We start from the raw sequence: 18894 nt of genomic DNA on the forward strand, positions 1-18894 counted from the left end.
TCTATTTTTTTAGAAAATCCAAGGCAATCTTAAACAAATAAAACAGCAAATGAAAAATTTATACATTTCAAATCATAGTTATTTTAGTTGTCAGGATCCCCCTATCTTCTGCATGACTCGAAAGAAAGCATTCTTCACTTCCTTGTTCCTAAGACTATAAATCAGTGGGTTGAGCATGGGGATCACAATTGTGTAAAACACAGAAGCCACTTGATCCTTGCCCAGGGAGTAGGAATTCCTTGGTTTTAAATAAGTAAAAGCTGTTGTGCCATAAAAAATGGTGACCCCCAGCAGGTGGGAGGCACAGGTGGAGAAGGCTTTCTGCTTTCCTGAAGTGGACTTAATTTTCAGAATACTTGACAAAATGGACACATAGGACCACGACATTGTTATAAGGGACAGTATCAGGGTAGAACTACCACAAATGTATAATACAATTTGAGTGGTGTATGTATCATGGCAAGACAGAGCTAAAATTGGAAATACATCACAGAAAAAGTGTAGAATCACATTGGAATTGCAGAAAGTCAGTCTGGCTATAGACAGCACATTGAAAGAAGAATCCAAAAAGCCAATCATGTAAGTGCCAGCAACAAGGGCACAGCAGAGTTTTGCTGACATTATAACAGGATATTGTAGAGGATTGCAGATAGCCACATAGCGATCATAGGCCATTGCAGAGAGGAGAGAAATTTCAGAACCACCAAACAAGAAAAAAAGATACAACTGTGTGAAACAGCCCAGGAAGGAAATCCTCTTGGTAGAAGTCAGTAAGTTTGCCAGAGTTTTAGGTGTGATGACACTTGAGTAGCTGAGGTCAATGAAAGAGAGGTGAGTGAGAAAAAAATACATGGGGGTGTGAAGCTGGTGATCCAGACAAATTAACATGATCATGCCTAGGTTTCCCAACACAGTAATCATGTAAATCAGGAGAAACAGCACAGAGAGGGCCAGCTGCATCTCTGCAGAATCTGTAAGTCCCATAAGGATGAAGTAGGGCACCTTTGTGTTGTTCCAGCTTCTCATAGTGTGCTGATGGATACTGTTGAGAAATGAGGGGGCATCCTTAGCTCAAGTGATTCCCAAATGAATTGCCTTTATATGAAATGTCCAAGATTTTTTCAGCACCCTAGGTTGTGCCATCATTAATCATAAAGTTACATATTATGACATAAATTTAGTCATGAATTCTAAATAATGGTATAAAATTACATTTAGATATGTTAAATCTATCTCCATACCATCCTCCAATTTGCTAAAGGCTTTATGGAAATATTTAATCAATACAAAATGCTAAAGCACAAATGTTACTATTTTAAATCAGTTCCATTTTTTGCCTTTATTATTATTGTTATTGTTACTATGTATTTTTACTAAAGGGATCAATTTCATGAGTCATTTTATGAGTATAATGCTTCTCGGTCAATGTTACACCAATATTTATTCTCGAATTTTGCATCTCAGTGTCTATCTTCAAGTAAATCTAACATCTTAAGGATACTTACTCTGAATAACAGTTGGTCAGAAGAAAATTTCTAAAATTGTGAGCCCAGATTTTCTAATTCTCTGTTTCAAACATCGCATTCTTACAAGTTACTAAACATTGCTATAGTATAACATTTGTTTCCTTTCCTGTAATTTTTACACTTCCATTGCATTTAGTTATTTTTGTTGTGAAATAAATTAAAACTCAAAATACTTTCATGCAGTTTCTCAAAAGAAGTTTTCCAGAAAGGCATATCTCTAAAGAATCCCAAGGAGCTACTGTAGGAGCAGTGTGTGCGTCCACTCTCAGGCTGATATACACAGGGTGCCATATTTAATGGTTGTGGTATTATGCAATACTGTTGTCATCCACAGTAACCAATTCCATGGAAGGTTACTTGGCACATTTTCAAGGACAAATTTTCAAATGCTAAATCTGCATGAGCTTTTCACTTAGGAGCTCCACAATAAAGAAGAAGACCATTGAGCTCTTTTGATATATTGTAATTTTAATGTCATATTTGAGAAGTGCTAACTATAAATGAATTAGATAATAGCACCTTAAAATTGTAATTAAAGATTATTTTTCCAAGATAAGGAGGCCAATAGGGGATTGTCAAAACTGAACACAGTAAGAATAAGGAAAAGATTCTTGTGAATCTTTTATCGAGTGAACATACAATATATTTTTCTGCAAATATGTATGGAACCCATGCCCCTTAAGAAATTGTGTTCATTTTGTAATATTTAAAGAAACAATTTATTGGTATGAGTAAAGAAGCTATCCTTAAATATTACATATATTGCAAATGAACTTTAGAAGGCAGTGCTATTTTAAAAGACAGATAGACGGAGAATGTTTCTAGTCTTGGAGACTAGGAATAGAGCGTCAAAGTATGTTACAATCAAGTAACTTTAAGACCAAGGATAGCTCAGGATGATATTTTGTGTCACTGTACTATGTTTTATGAATGTCGAATCATCTGACACAAATTATTCTTCTGCATGATTTCCCAAAAATAAAACTAATATTCATCAATATAGATATGATGATTACCACATCTCATAAGGAACTCAAAGTGTGATCAGTCTTTGTATCTCTTTTAATTGTAAATTATCAATGAAGTTTGAATTTTGTCAAAGGCTATCTCAACAAACATTGAGATAACTGAGTAATAATGACTGTTGATTTGATTTATACACTATAGTATGTAGTGATCTGTGAATATTCATCCAACCTTGCTAGAAATATCGTGATTCCATGAATACAGCAATTGGTAAACCATTTTATTACCAACATCCAATCAAAGAAAATTTCAGAAAATGATAAATGCTTAGTCAATATTATTCTCAACTTCAAACAAACATATATTGTAATGATATAAAAATGTATATAACATAGTAAGGAAAACAATATTGAGTGAAAAATCTTTCAAATGACATTGATATATGATGAGGGAAAATTTTTCAATACATTAAGAAAGTAGCTGAATATAGCACATACTGTAATATTTAATAAAGAACTTGAAATTATAAGAATCTTACATAATTAACTGCTAAAATAAACAAATTTAGGTTTTTCCACTTTATTATTATTTTTTATTTTTTGGCAGTGTGGAGTGTGAATGAAATATTCATTTTGTAGTAAATATACTGTTATACTCACAAGGGATTTAGAAAAAATCAGTTATATATTTTATTAAAGCATTTTAGGCCTTTGTTTTATACTTATTTATAAAATTATAATGCCTGTATTTAAAAATCTGTGTAAGTTGTAAGTGTTATGAATTTTTAAAACAGGAAAAATAGTAAATGGATTTGCAATTGTTATAAATTTTAAAACAGGAAAAATAGGAAAGGGTACTCTATTTTTAAAAACTACCTTTAACACCAGAGAAAAATGAAAACAGCACTTCCAAAATATAAAAACTGATAAAAACTGAAAATCAAGAAAATTTTAGTGTTCAGCTAAACTGGATTTATTGGATGCCACAAAACCTAAAGTTTTAAATTAAATATTGGCTTTATATCTTTACAAATACAGAGATGGCAAATTAAACACTTAATTCAATTTTTTTTAGTGGTCATAGGGCCTGAATTATGGGCCTGGGTGCATTGCCTCAGCTCTTCTCAAAGCGAGTGCTCTACTACTTGAGCCACAGTTCTACTACTGGCTTTTTCTGCTTATGTGGTGCTGAGGAATTGAACCCAGTTGCTCAGGCATGCAAGGCAAGCGCTCTACCACTGAGCAACCTTCCCAACCCTCAAAATTTATTTTTACAGCATATTACAAATTTGAGAGAACTGGGTTATGCAATGAAACAGACTTGATATGTTACTACATACATTGTCCTCAAATGTTTACCAGACGTCCACAGATGGTGAATTTCAACAGGAAAACATATAGTATCTCAGTCCAACAATATCACAAAATCAGTGTTACATTCAACTATTTATTGTTCATCTACAGCTTTAGTTATATATGCTGACCATATGTATATATGTGCGCATCAGAGGGAAACAAGGAGGAGGACACAGAAGCACAGGGAAACAGGAAAACAGTTAACAGCAGGACCCATCAGCTGCACTGGTCATAGATCAAAAGAAACTAAGCAACTCAATGGCAGAGATGGGAGGGAGGGAATGATCGGGAAAGAGGGAACAGCTGACACTAAGCAATAGGATATCATTCTATGTAGAAGAAATAAGTGTATTGTCAAAGCTCATAGAGCTCATAAACTTTGTAGACCACGATAAAGACAATTTGCTCCATGAAGGTTAGAATGTGTTTGTGACTATAACTATCACTATCTTACAATACTGTGAAATTTGAGAAATTTATGTAATCACGTAATCAAAATTTAAAAAATGCTATAAAAAAGAAAGGTCGTATTTTTAAGGTATCCCAAACAATAAAATTAATATTCATCAACCATATATATGCTGGTGATAGCCAAAGTATTTGAGTATTGTATTGTAAGGAAGTCAAAATGTGATCAGAGATTCTGTATCTCTTTGAATTGTAAATCATGAATGAAGTCTGATTTTTTTTTGTCAAAAGCTATTTCCACAACATTTGGGATAACTGAGTCATAAGGATGTTTGATTAAATACACTGTAGTTCGTTTTGTTAATCCTACATCACTAGAAATAAGCCAATTCCATGAGCTTTTGTTATTTGTAAAAAAATAAAGCTATTTATTTCATTACCAATTTCATTACCAATGAGAACACAAAAGAAAAGTTCAGTAAATGATAAATGCTTAATCACTATTTTCCTCAACTTCATACATAAATATATAGGAATGCAAATGACATTGACATATACCAAAGCATAAATTTGAAATTTATTATGAAGGTACAAGAATATAATAAATATTGAATGATTTAGTAACAAACTTGAGTTTAAAATTAAATGAATCTATTAAAAATGAACTGCTAAAATAGACAGTTGAGATGTCATGTAATTAATTTACTTTTCTTTTTAGGCAGTGAGAAATTTGAACAATGACATTCATTGTGTAGCAAGTGCATCGTTATATTAACATTCAAAAGGCATTTAGGAAAAAAATCAAATAAAATATCTATGAAAACATTTTAGACCTTAGCTTTTTAGTTACTTCACAAAATGATAATAGTTAGATTTAAACAAGCTGTGCATTTTGTACATTTTATAAACTTTGAAACAACAAAATATAGGAAAAGAAAATTTAAAAATAACTTAAATAACTTTTAGTATCAGAGAAAAACAAAAAATGCAATTCTAAAATATGAAGTGAAAAATTGAAAATTAGGGAAATATCAATATTCAATTAAAGCGGATCATATGGGATGCTACAAAGATTAAGAATTTTTAAAAAAATATTTGCTTTATATCTTACTTGAAAATATTACAAGGGCAAAACAAACAATTCAAAAAGTTATATTAAATTATGTTCCATTAACCCGAGGGAATGGGTTAATGAAATGAAGTAGACTCAATATGTCACTGGAAACACAGTCCTCTATTGTTTACCACATGCCCACATAAAATATGTTACTGCAAGATTTCAAAATGGATCACAATATCTGTCTAACAAAATGAGTGTTATATCCACCTGTTTACTGAGACTATATTCATGCCACAGCTTTTCTGATCACATATAGCAAAAATTAGAATTTGATCTTATAAAGTCAAATAAATGACTAAATTTTCTGTCATTTGTTAACTGTTATGCAGCTATTAAATCATTACTTATTAAGACAAGACTGGCATCTGGAACTATTAATGTGCATATGTTTGTTTCTTCATAATAAAATTCCTTAAAATTGAAGTATGCATAGAGTACATTATGACATAGTTTTACGAATTACGCAAGTCCAGGTACAGATGGTGATGCTTCTTGTTGCTTTATCTTTTTTGTTGTTGTCGATTATATTGTTTGTTCTTTAGGATGTCTTTTGAGGTAGTCAAGAGCGGTGCAGTCAGAGGAATAAAGGGAAAGCAAATGCAACCATGGTACTCAGCGGACATTATGTGGAAAATGAGTTATGCAATCGTGGGGGAGGAAACTGAGAGAGAGGCGAAGGAGCGGACACTGTACAAAAAGAAATATGCTCACTACCTGACTTATAAAATAGGAACTCCTCCGTATAACACATTAAGAATAACAACAAAACTAAGAAAAAGAGTTACACCTAAAATCTTTTTTTTCCTTTTTTTATTGTGAAAATACCATACAGAGGAGGTTACAATTACATGTCAAAATCCTTACATTATTCTCTTAAGATCACATTTATTTATTTTTAGCTTTCTTAAGATTACTTTGATCCTGGGGCTTCAACTCAGGGTATAATGCTCTCTCCTGCTTGGCTTTTACACTCAAGACAAGTTCTTTGGAGAGACAACTCATAGATTTGTCCTCAAAGGCTGGCTTGAAAAGAAAATCCTCTGATCTCAGCCATGGTAGTACACATTGCAGGTGTTAGCCATGGTGCCAAGGAAAAATTGAGGTTACACTAAGAATTCTAACTACTGTATGCACCATACTTTAAGCATTTTGACCATCTATACATGCATATGACCCAGAAACATATACATACACACACACACAGACATATATATATATATATATATATATATATATATATATATAAACATTGGTCTTAGCACATATCATATAAGTACAAAGTGCAATAAGAACCTTTAACAACATATACTCAGAAATGTAAAAACTTGTTTAGATAAGCAAAATAGAATTTTATTATGAAAATATCAATGAGTTTCAATTTTTTGAGGAATAAACAAGGAACTCTTAAGTAAATAAGCAAATGAAAATTTACACATTTCAAATCATAGTTATTTTAATTTCCAGGATCCCCCTATCTTCTGCATGACTCGAAATAAAGCGTTTTTCACTTCCTTGTTCCTAAGACTATAAATCAGTGGGTTGAGCATGGGGATCACAATTGTGTAGAACACAGAAGCCACTTGATCCTTGCCCAGGGAGTAGGACTTTCTGGGTTTTAAATAAGTAAACGCTGTTGTGCCATAAAAAATAAAGACCCCCAGCAGGTGGGAGGCACAGGTGGAGAAGGCTTTCTGTTTTCCTGAAGTGGACTTAATTTTCAGAATAGTAGAGAGAATGGACATATAAGACCAGGACATTGGGATAATAGACAGTAACAGGTTAGAACTACCACAAATGTACACTATAATTTGAGTGATGTATGTATCATGGCAGGACAGAGCTAAAATTGGAAATACATCACAGAAAAAGTGATGAATTACATAGGAATTGCAGAAGGGCAATCTGACTATAGAGAGCACAATGAAAAAACAGTCCACAAAGCCAACCATGTAAGAGCCAGCAAGGAGGGCCCAGCAGAGTCTTGAGGACATTATAACAGGATACTGCAGAGGATTGCAGATGGCCACATAGCGATCATAGGCCATTGCAGAGAGGAGAGAGATTTCAGAACCACCAAACAAGACAAAAAGGTACAACTGTGTGAAACAGCCCAGGAAGGAAATACTCTTGGAAGAAGTCAGTAAATCTGCCAGAGTTTTAGGTGTGATGACACTTGAGTAGCTGAGGTCAATGAAGGAGAGGTGAATGAGAAAAAAATACATGGGGGTGTGAAGCTGGAGATCTAATTATCATGATCATGCCTAGGTTTCCCAACACAGTAATCAGGTAAATCAGGAGAAGCAGCACAGAGAGGGCCAGCTGCATCTCTGCAGAATCTGTGAGTCCCATAAGGATGAAGTAGGGCACCTTTGTATTGTTCCAGCTTCTCATAGTGTGCTGATGGACACTGTTGAGAAATGAGGGGGGATCCTTAGCTCAAATGATTCCCAAATGAGTTGTGTTTATATGATAAATCCAAGATTTTTTCATTACCCTCGGGTGTGTACTAATTAATCATGAAGGTATGTATTGTGACATGAATTTAATCATGAAGCCTAAATAATAAAGTAACTTCTCCATTTCATCCTCTCATCTGCTAAACACTTTATGAAAATATTTAAGCAATACAAAATGCTAAAGAATACATATTACTGTTTTTCAATCCAATAACTTTTATGTGTTATCATTTGTAGGGAGCTGATGGTAAAGCTCAACAGTAAAGGTCATCTTGACCCTTGTGCTTGAACTGGCTTACTTGAAAAACACCAGGTGCCCGGAATTGTTTTGCTATGTTTACAGAGTCTGTTTTACATTTAACCAGTTGACCTTGTCTTGTTTTTATTGCACTCGGTTTTTACTAAACTTAAATCTTCCTTGTTTTTCTGTACTATAGTAACCTTATGCTACTTCTTGATTTCTAACAGCAAATATTAGAGGAAGTTAAGAATAAACGGGGCGGCAGTCTTGAGCTGCAGACCTCCCAACTCCATCTTTTGTCTTGTGTCTCTCTTCTTCATCCTCACCACCTAAATCAGGATTCCCTTTTGTTGCCAGCAGGCTCCGGCAATCATTATTATTGTTTTTGTTACCATGTAGTTGTACAAAAGGGTTACAATTCCATGTCAGTTTATGAGTATAATACTTCTTGGATAATGTTACCCCTGTCTTTATTCTCCAATTTCCCATTCCAGTGTCTATCTTCAAGTAAATTTAATATCTTAGGAATACTTACCGTGGGAAAAAGTTGTTCAGAAGAAAACTTCTTCCAAAATTATAAATCAAAATTTGCTGCATTTCACATTAAAACATCCCATTTCTGTAAGATACTAATCATTTATTTAATATAGCATTTGTTTCCCTTCCTGTAGTTATTTTTACACTTCAGTGGCATTTATTTATTTTTGTTGCGAAATAAATTAAAACTCAAAACCTTTCATCAGGTTGCTCAAAAGAAGTTTCCCAGAAAGGCATACTTCTAAAGTATCCCAGGGAACTACTGTAAGAGTAGTGCATGCCTCCACTCCCTGGCTGATATGTCTAGGGTGCCTTATTTAATGGTATGGGGTATTATGCAATACTTTGCCATCCACAGTAACCAATTCCATGGAAGGTGACTTGGCACCATTTCAAGGACAAATTTTTATGTGCTAAAGCTGCATGAGTTCTTCTCATATGTGCTCCACAATAAAGAGGAAGATCATCTGATCTCTTCTGATTGATTCATTGCTTTTATAATGTCATTTTTTGTTAAAAGCTAGCTAGTAATGAATTAGATAACACCTGAAATAGTTAATTGAGGGTTATTTTGCCAAGATAGGGAGGCAAATGGGGGAAATCTCAAAAATGAACACAGGAGGAAAAGATTCTTGTGAGTCTTGCATTGAGTGGTCATAAAATTTATTTTTCTGCAAATGTGTATGGAAACTATTCCTTTAAGAAAGTATGCTAATTCCTTACCATTTTAAGAGACATATTGTTGGTGTAAGTAAAGAAGCTATCCATATGTATTACCTAGATATCAATGAACTTTTAGAAGGCAGTGCTATTTTAGAAGACAGAAAATGTTTTTAAATGGACTAGAAATCCAGTGTCAATGTATGTGATAAGCAAGTGACTTTAAGACCAAGAATAGCTCAGGGTAATTTTCTGTGTCATCTTATTATGTTTCATGAATGTGGAATCACCTGAAAAAAAGTATACTTCTGAGCAATTTTCCAAGAATAAAATATATTCATCCACCATATGTTGATGATGTCCAAAGAACTTCTTAGATTATTATCATAAGTAAATCAAAGTGTGATCAGAAGCTTTGTATCTCTTTTAAGTGTAAATTATGAATTATGAAGCTTGAATTGTGACAAAAGCTATCTCCACATCTATTGTGATGACTGATCATTGATTTGATTTATACATTAAGGTATTTATTAATCTCTGAACGTTCACCAACCTTGCTACAAATATCCCGATTAAAGGAATACGGTCATTGCTAAAGCATTTCATTATCAACAACAGCTCAAAGAAAATTTCAGTAAATAATAAATGCTTAGTTAATATTATTCTCAAAGTGAGACCAAAGAACATAGGTATACTAGCAAATAAGCAGTCTACATGGCATAATTATGAAAAAAAATTCAGTAAAAATTCTTTCCAATGACATTAGTATATGACAAGGCAAAATTTAAATACATTAAGAAAGTAGTGAATACAATTGATATTGAAAGTTTTAATAAAAAGTCTGTGTGTTGAAATTATGAGATTCTATTAAATAATTAACTTCTGAAATGGAGAAGTTGAAATTTTTAATTTAGTCATTTTTATTTTTTGGCAGTACAAACATAAACTTTCTGGTAAGTGCATTGTTATGTTAACACTCAGAAGACATTTAGAAAAATTACCTTTAATTTTTACTTAAAAATTTAGACACTAGCTTGGTAGTTACTTTTTAAAAATATAATGGTTGGATTTGAACAATATGTGTAATTTTTATTTTTAATATATTTAAGATAAAAATAGGTAAAGGAAGAGTATTTTTAAAAATTAAACTTTAGTGTCAAGAAAAATGCCACAATTCTAAAATACTTTGTGAAAATTGACAAGGAAATTTTAGTATTATACTAAACTTAAATTTATGGGATGCCTCAAACCCTAAATTTATTATTAAATATTTGCTTTATACTTATTTTTAGAAATATTACAAGATCAAATCAAACATTTAATTCAATAATTTATGTTTAAAGTATATTCCAATCCTGAGGAAATGGGATAGTGCAATGAAGCATACACATAATGTTACTGGATACATGGTCCTCAAATGTTTAGCAGTTGCCCATATAAGAAATGGTACTGCAAGTAGATTTCATCATGGAAAACTCATAGTGTCTTAATCCAAAACATTGCAAAATAAGTCTTAAATTTGCCCATTTCCAGAGACAATATTTATCACTTTTATTGAAAATAATAAATGCAACAGATTTTAAATAACTACAAAAATTTCCGTGCACATAAAATGATGACAATTTTATTTAAATAAGTCATACGTATACACACATAGTTATTCGTTTAGAGCAAAATACACAATTGTACATTATAACCCTTAATAATTAATTTCAAAAGAATTTTTCCAAATAGCCTTCATTCAACATTAGCATATACTATTTTTTTAAATGTACTTCAATTGTTTATTCTAAATGAAATTTGTGAAATGGTGAAGTTTTCTACATCTGCTATTTTTTCTTGGTTTCTGAGTTAAGATTAAATGAAAATAATTTTTAAAAAACACACACAGAGTGTGTAACGCACACCTGTAATCTTGAAACTTGTGAGGCTGACATATAAGGATGTTTATTCAAAGTTAGCTCTGGGAATATGTCTGTGAGACTCTGATCTTCATTTAACTACCAAATAGCTAGAAGTGAAAATCTCAGGGAAAGCCCCAGGTACTGAGTTCAAGCCACAGTAAAGGCTTAACTAGGGATACAGGTGGACCCATTGCAACAATGATATGTACAAGTCATTATGTTAAAAACGAACTTTACAACTTTTGCTGGGGGGGGAGGGGTGAGAGGTGGGAGATGGGAAGGGATGGGAAGGGGAAACAAAGGAGGAGGCAACAATGCTTGATAAGAAATGTACTCATTATCTTGCCCACGTAATTGTAATCCTCTGTACGGTATTTTCACAATTAAAAAAAAACAAATGCACTAATTAGATGACTTTTATAACTGTAACCCTCTTTACATCATATTTACAACAAAAAATTAAGAGAAAAGAATAATGTGAACAAAAGTTGGTGAAAACCAATTTCTTCCAATAATGAAAACCCAAACAATTTTATAATATCATATTTAACAAAATCTACCATTTTTATAAGGTACTAAACATCTCTGAATATAATGTTTGTTTCCTTTCTTGTAATTATTTTTAAACTTTTGGCGAATGCATTTTTTTGTATGAAGTAAATTCAAACTCAAAGAATTTTTATTAGAGTGCTCAAAAGAAATTTATCTCTCTATCTTACCAAAAATTTATCTCTGTAAAGAATCCCAAAAGAGATACTGTAAGAGCAACATGGACATGGACTTTTTCTCCATCTGCTATGTCCAGAAGGCCTTATTTAATGGGCTGTGGTGATTATGCAATACTTTATGATCCTCAGCAACCAATTTCCAAGGAAGGTTACTTGGCACATTTACAAGGACATATTTTCAAGTGCTAAATCTGCATGGGATTTTTACCTAGGAGCTTCACAACTTCAAACAAAATATATGGGAATGTTATAAAAGTAGTGTATATAGCGTATATCAGAAAGCAAAATGAGTGATAATTCTTTCAAATTACATTGGTATATGATGAGGGAAAATTTTGAAATGCATTGAGAGAATAGCTGAAGGTAATAAATATGGAAATATTCCATAAAGAACTTGAAATTATAAGAATCTTAAATAACTGCTAAAAGTTGAAGTTTTCACTTTATTAATTTATTTTATTTTTTTGTCAGTGTCAAGTTTAAACAAAGGGATTCATTTGTAGTAAGTGCATTGTTATATCAATAGAAGGCAATAAGAAAAACAAACAAATACATTTTTTGTCAGGTATGGGGCTTGAACTCTGGGACTGAATATAGTGTCTTTCAGCTCTTCAGCTCAAGGCAAGCACTCTGCCACTTGAGCCACTGGGCCACTTATGGTTTTCTGAGTGGTTTATTGGAGATCAGAGTCTCACAGACTTTCTCACCTGGGCTGGCTTTGAACCCCGATCCTCAGATATCAGCCTCCTACGTAGCTAGGACTCCAGGCATGAGCCACCTACTCTGGGTCAAATAAAATTTTTATTAAAACTTTTTAGGTCTTAATTTTATAGTTACTTTAAAAGTTATAATGGTTAGATTGCAATAATTTGTAACTGTTATAAAATTTAAAACAAAAATAGGAAAAGGAACTATACAGTAAAAAATAACCTTTAGTATTAGAGAAAATTAAGCAGCACTTCCAAAATATGCAGATAAAAATTGCATATCAAGGAAATTTTAGTATTTAACTAAACTGGAGTTTATGGGAAGACACAACCATAAAGTTTATTTTAATGAATTATTTGCTTTATATTTTTATTTACAGATACAACAATGACAAATCAAATGCTTTATTAAAATTTATTTTTAGCCTATTACTGAATTGAGAGTACATGCTAATGCAATGAAGCAGAGCTGATATGTCACTGCAAACGTGGTCTTCAAATGTTTACCAGATACCCACATAAGATGTTATTGCAAGTAGACTTTAACCTGGAAAATTTAGAGTATGTCAGTCAAACAGTACTGCAAAAGGAGTGTTACATTCACCTGATAACTGAGAACATATTCATCCCACAGCTTTTATTGAAAGGTCATCACAAATGTAGCAGATTTTAAGTGAATACAGAAATTCCAGAAGAAATTCCAGGAATTTACACAAGTTCCCCTTAAATAATTCAAATGCTTACACACACTCATGTTTATTCACTGAGAAGAGTATATACAATTGTATAGTATATCACTCAATAATTAATTTCAAAAGAATTTTCCAAATTACCATCATTAACATTAGCATATGCCATTTTCCTTTGGCATATATATATACACGCACTTAGTTTATTGTAAATGAAATTTGTAAAATGCTGATGTTATCTACATCTGCTACTTTTTTCACTTGCTCAGATAAAATTAAATAAAACTAATTTTAAAAACATACACACACAGTAGAGAAGCAGGTACCAGTATATCATGTCTGTCATCCTATTACTCAGGAAGCTGACATTTTAGGATCACTGTTCAAAGTCAGTCTTGGCAGAAAAAAATCTGGGAGTCTCTTATCTTCAATTAACTACCAAAAAGCAGGAGGGTAAAGCATTGGGAAACAGTCCTGGTGCTAAGATCAAGCCCCAGGAGAGGCATGAATAAATACACAAGAAATTAAGAAGGCATGTGCTTTACAATATTAAAGGAAAAACACTTAAATGACAAAGACAAGACAAAGGGTTATTAATGTTAATGTACTTTATTTCTCATGTAACATATGCACCAGAAATAAATATTCATCTTGTGCCAGTGAGAAAATTGAGCCTTAATTATGCACTGACTTTGTTAGCATAGTACACATAAGAAAGTATTCTGTGCAATAAAAAATAAACAGTAAAACAGTTATTATACATAGATATCTCCTCCCTAAGAAAATTTACTATGAATTCCATTATAGAATACAAGGAATATTTTATGACATAATTTATAGTTAGAGGTAAGTAAATTGTACTGTACTTTAGTTGGTCATGTAAGTGCATCATTTATCATCTAGAAATTCAATATAGATATCAAAAAATAAATTTTTGGAAATGTCACTTATGGTAAGAGTTATGAAGAAGTTGTGAAGACAGTTATGAAGAGCAACTGAACCTAAGTATACACAAATGAATCACTTCTTTCCAACAGATAATGGAAAGTTTGCTTGAAATGACTCACATCATTATTATCTTAGTTGTTTGGATCCCCCTTTTCTTCTTCACAACTCTAATGAAAGCATTTTTCACTTCCTTGTTTCTAAGACTATAAATGAGTGGATTGAGCATGGGGATCACAATTGTGTAAAACACAGAAGCCACTTGATTCTTTCCCAGGGAATAGGACTTCCTGGGTTTTAAATAAGTAAAGGTTGTTGTACCGTAAAAGAGGGTGACTCCCAGCAAGTGAGAGGCACAGGTGGAGAAGGCTTTCTGCTTCCCTGAAGTGGACTTAATTTTCAGAATAGTAGAGAGAATGGACACATAGGACCAGGACAGTGTGATAAGGGACAGTAACAGTGTAGAACCAGCACAAATGTATACTACAATTTCAGTGGCATATGTATCACTGCAGGACAGAGCTAAAATTGGAGATACATCACAGAAAAAGTGATGAATTACATTGGAGTTGCAGAAAGCCAATTTGGCTATAGAGAGCACAGTAAAAGAACCATCCACAAAGCCAATCATGTAAGTGCCAGCAAGGAGGGCGCAGCAGCGTCTTGAGGACATTATAACAGGGTACTGTAGAGGATTGCAGATGGCCACATAGCGATCAAAGGCCATTGCAGAGAGGAGAGAAATTTCAGCACCTCCAAACCAAACAAATAGATACAGTTGTATGAAACAGCCCAAGAATGAAATACTCTTGGTAGAAGTTAGTAAGTTCACTAAAGTTTTAGGTGTGATGACACTGGAGTAGCTGAGGTCAATGACTGAAAGGTGAGTGAGGAAAAAATACATAGGGCTGTGAAGCTGGATATCCAGACAAATTATCATGATCATGCCTAGATTGCTCAGCACAGTAAACAGGTAAATCTGAAGAAACAGCACGGAGAGTGCCAGCTGGGTCTCCTCAGAATCTGTCAGCCCCATAAGGATGAAGTCATGCAAATTTGTGTTATTCCAGGTTCTCATAGTGTGCTGGTGGACACTGTTGAGAAGTTATATGTTAACATTAGTTCAAATTATCCCCAAATGAGTTGTCTTTATGGAGGTGAGTCAGTATTTTTCAGTACCTTAGTTTGTCTCATAATTAATCATCAGTTATGCATAATGACTTCAATTTCATTATGAGCTCTAAATAATGATAAAAATGACATTAAGAGATAATTAAAACTAACTCTCCATTTTTGTCCTATAAGTGCTAAACATAATATTAAAATATTTAAGCAATACAAAATGCGATAGCTTATATGCTACTATTTTGTATTCCAATATCTTTTTGTAGGTTATTATTAGTTTTATTATTATATTTGTTATTGTTATTATGTAGTTGCACAAAAGGGTTACAATTCATTAGTCAGGTTGTGTATATAGTTTCTTTGTTAATGTCACTCCTTTCTTATTCTCCAATCTCCCCTTCCAGTGTCTATCCTGAAGTCAATTTTAACATCTTAAGAATACTTACTGTGGACAAAAGTTGGTCAAAAGAAAACTTCTTTCAGAATTGTAAGGCAAAATTTGCTAAATTTCATTTCAAAATATCCCATTCCTATAAGGCACTAAACATCTCTGTAATAAAACATTTGTTTTCCTTTCTGTAGTTATTATTCAACTTTTGGGGAATTCATTATGCATGAGGTAAATTAAAACTCATAGAACTTTTATCCAGTTGTTCAAAATAAAAGTTTCCCAGAAAGATGTAAAGAATCCCAAGGAGCTACTGTAAGAGCGGTGCATGCTTCCTCTCCCAATCTGATACATCAAGGGCACCTTATATAATAATCCATGGGTATTGTGTAACACTTTGTCATTCTCTGAAGCTGGTTTCAAAGGAAGATTACTTGGCATATTTTCAAGGACAAATTTTCAAGTGCTAAATCTGCATGAGCTTTTCAAATAGGAGCTCCACAATAAAGAAGAAGATCACCTGATCTCTTTTAATGCAATGCTTTTTTATGTTGTTTGTGATTGGGTGCTAAACTAATAACGAATTAGATAATAACAACTGAAATATTACTTCGAGCATTGTTTTTCAAAGATGGGAAAGCCTATGGGAGAACTTCAAATGTACATGATAAGAATCAGTACAAGACTCTTGTGTATTGCATTGAGTAATTATAAAATTTAGTTTTCTTCAAATACGTATAGAAAATCTTCCCCTAAGAAAGTGTGCTCATTCCTTAATATTTTAAGATACAATTTACAGGTGTGAGTAAAGAAGCTATCCTTATGTCTTATAGGCATATCCAATGAACTTTTAGAAGTCAGGGCTATTTTAGAAGACAGAGAATGTTTCTAGTCTTGGAGACTAGAAATCCAGTCGCAAACAAAGTATATAACAAGCAAGTATGTTTAAGTTAAGAGGACAGCTCAGGGTGATTTTCTATGTCACCTTTATATGCTTGGTGAATAATAATTACCTGGAACAAATAATACTTCTTCAAGATTTCCCAACATTAAAACTAATATTCATCAACCCTACAGATGTTGATGATGGCTAAAGAATTTTTAGAGCATTGTATCATAAGGAATTTAAAGTGTGATCAGAGACTCTGTATCTCTTTTAATTGTAAATCATGAATGAAGTTTGAATTTTGTTATGCTATCTCTACAACTATTTTCATGACTGAGTGATAAGGATGGTTAATTCAATTTATACACTATAATGTATTTATTGATCTATGGATGTTCGTTCATCCAACCTTCCTAGAAATATGTCAGTTCCATAACTATAGCAATTGGTAAGCATTTTTTTACCAAAATGATAAATGTTTAATGAATATTATTCTCAACTTCAAACAAAAATACATAGGAATGCTATAAAAATGTAGTGTAAATAACACGTTTTACATAGCAAAATTGAGTGATAATTCTTTTAAATGACATTGATATACAAAGAGGAAAAAACTGAAATACATTGAGAAATTAGCAGAATATAATAAATAATGAAAGATTTAGTGAAGAATTTGAAAATATAAAAATCTTAAATAATTAACTTCTAAATAGATAAGTTGCAGTTATTTCACTTTATTCATTTTTTTTCTTTTTGGCAATGTGGAATTTGAATAAAGGGATTCTCTTTGTAGTAAATGTATTTCGAATTAACAAAAATCAAATAGGGGAAAGAACATAAAAAGACACCAAAAAATCACACAAACAACAACAAAGAGAAACCTCTTGTGTCCATGTCTTGGAGTTCATTTTACTTAGCGTCATTGAGCTGCTCTGGTCATCTGAAAAGAGTATCCTAGCTGTATACTAATTATAGCAAATAAGGGAAACCAAGGGACCTCTATTTCTTTAGGTCTGGCTTACTTCACTCAATATGATTTTTTCAAGTCTTTCTATCTCCTTACAAATGGGGTGGTGCCATTCTTTCTGATGGAAGCATAAAATTCCATTATATATATATATATATATATATATATATATATCACATTTGCTTGGTCCATTCATCTACTGAGAGGCATATGGGTTGGTTCATATCTTGGCTATGGTAAATAATGCTGCGATAAACATAGTTGTGCTGGTAGCTTTAGTATGGTCTTGTTTGTGATCATTCGGGTAAATACCCAAAAGTGGGATTGATGGGTCATAGGGGAGCTCTGTGTGGAGTCTTTTGGAGGAACCTCCATACTGCTTTCCAGAGTGGTTGAACAAGTTTACACTCCCACCAACAGTGTAGTAGCATTACCTTTTGGCTACTATCTGTCCAGTATGTGTTATTAGACTTTTTTTTTCTTACAAAGGAAATTAATTTATTAGAATTTTAAACTTTTGAGATGGAAATCATTTGAACAGCAGATCTTTTCACCACTTAGAATTTCAACATTTCAGTTACTGAATAACAAGAGAGAAGCCTGTCAATAGATTTTTTGATTATAGCCATTTTAACTGGAGTGAAGAGGAATATCAATGTTGTTTTGATTTGCATTTCTTTTATAGACAGAGATGTGGAGATAATGAAGAGCCTTATGGATCAAGGAAGATGATGGAGAAGCAGTTCCAAGCTAACTGAGCTCTCTTGAAGAAACAAGTTTTAGTGTTTCAGTGAAAAAGCCAAGGCTAGAGACTCACAACAAGTGAGCCATCATAATACAGAGTGTTTGGCCGAGAGGAAAAATTCAGGCAGCCAGTTTAAGAAGACAGAATCGAGCGAGGACTCGCCGGAGACCAGCGCAGTGGAAGTGGAGAACTGACAAGGAGTAGAAAATTCATCCTGGTGACCACAGAGGGATGGAGATTTCAGATAGACCAAAAACCAAATAAAAGGCTAAATACCCCACAAGACATTCCCAATCCTTCTCACAGAATAGCATTTGGAAGGTAGCTCTTCCCACACCACCAAAGAAAACCGCCATCCACAGGCCGAATTTTTTTGAATAGAGACCCGGAAACACAACAAATCAAAGAAAGGTTGGACAAATGGGATTGCATAAAGTTGCAGAGCTTCTGCAGGGCAAATCACATAGCTAGCAAGATCAATAGAAAGCCCACAGATTGGGAGAAGATCTTTACTAGCCATACAACGGACAAGGGTCTCATA

The 18894-nt window shown here is 33.0% G+C and overlaps 2 protein-coding genes and 1 pseudogene across 2 annotated transcripts; all 3 read right to left on the minus strand.

The window, feature by feature from the left end:
• Nucleotides 1-90: 90 nt before the first annotated feature.
• On the minus strand, nt 91-1026 carry LOC105995479 (olfactory receptor 8H1-like). The gene has a single exon (XM_013029194.1). The coding sequence runs from the start codon at nt 1024-1026 to the stop codon at nt 91-93; it is 936 nt and encodes a 311-aa protein (XP_012884648.1).
• Nucleotides 1027-6823: 5797 nt separating this feature from the next.
• LOC105995476 lies at nt 6824-7766 on the minus strand (annotated as a pseudogene).
• A 6594-nt stretch (nt 7767-14360) lies between these two features.
• Nucleotides 14361-15320, minus strand: LOC105995354 (olfactory receptor 8H1-like). Its single transcript, XM_013029059.1, has one exon. The coding sequence runs from the start codon at nt 15318-15320 to the stop codon at nt 14361-14363; it is 960 nt and encodes a 319-aa protein (XP_012884513.1).
• Nucleotides 15321-18894: the final 3574 nt, after the last annotated feature.

This window comes from Dipodomys ordii, unplaced genomic scaffold (assembly GCF_000151885.1).
Source record: "Dipodomys ordii isolate 6190 unplaced genomic scaffold, Dord_2.0 Scaffold117, whole genome shotgun sequence".
Taxonomy (NCBI): Eukaryota; Metazoa; Chordata; class Mammalia; order Rodentia; family Heteromyidae; genus Dipodomys; species Dipodomys ordii.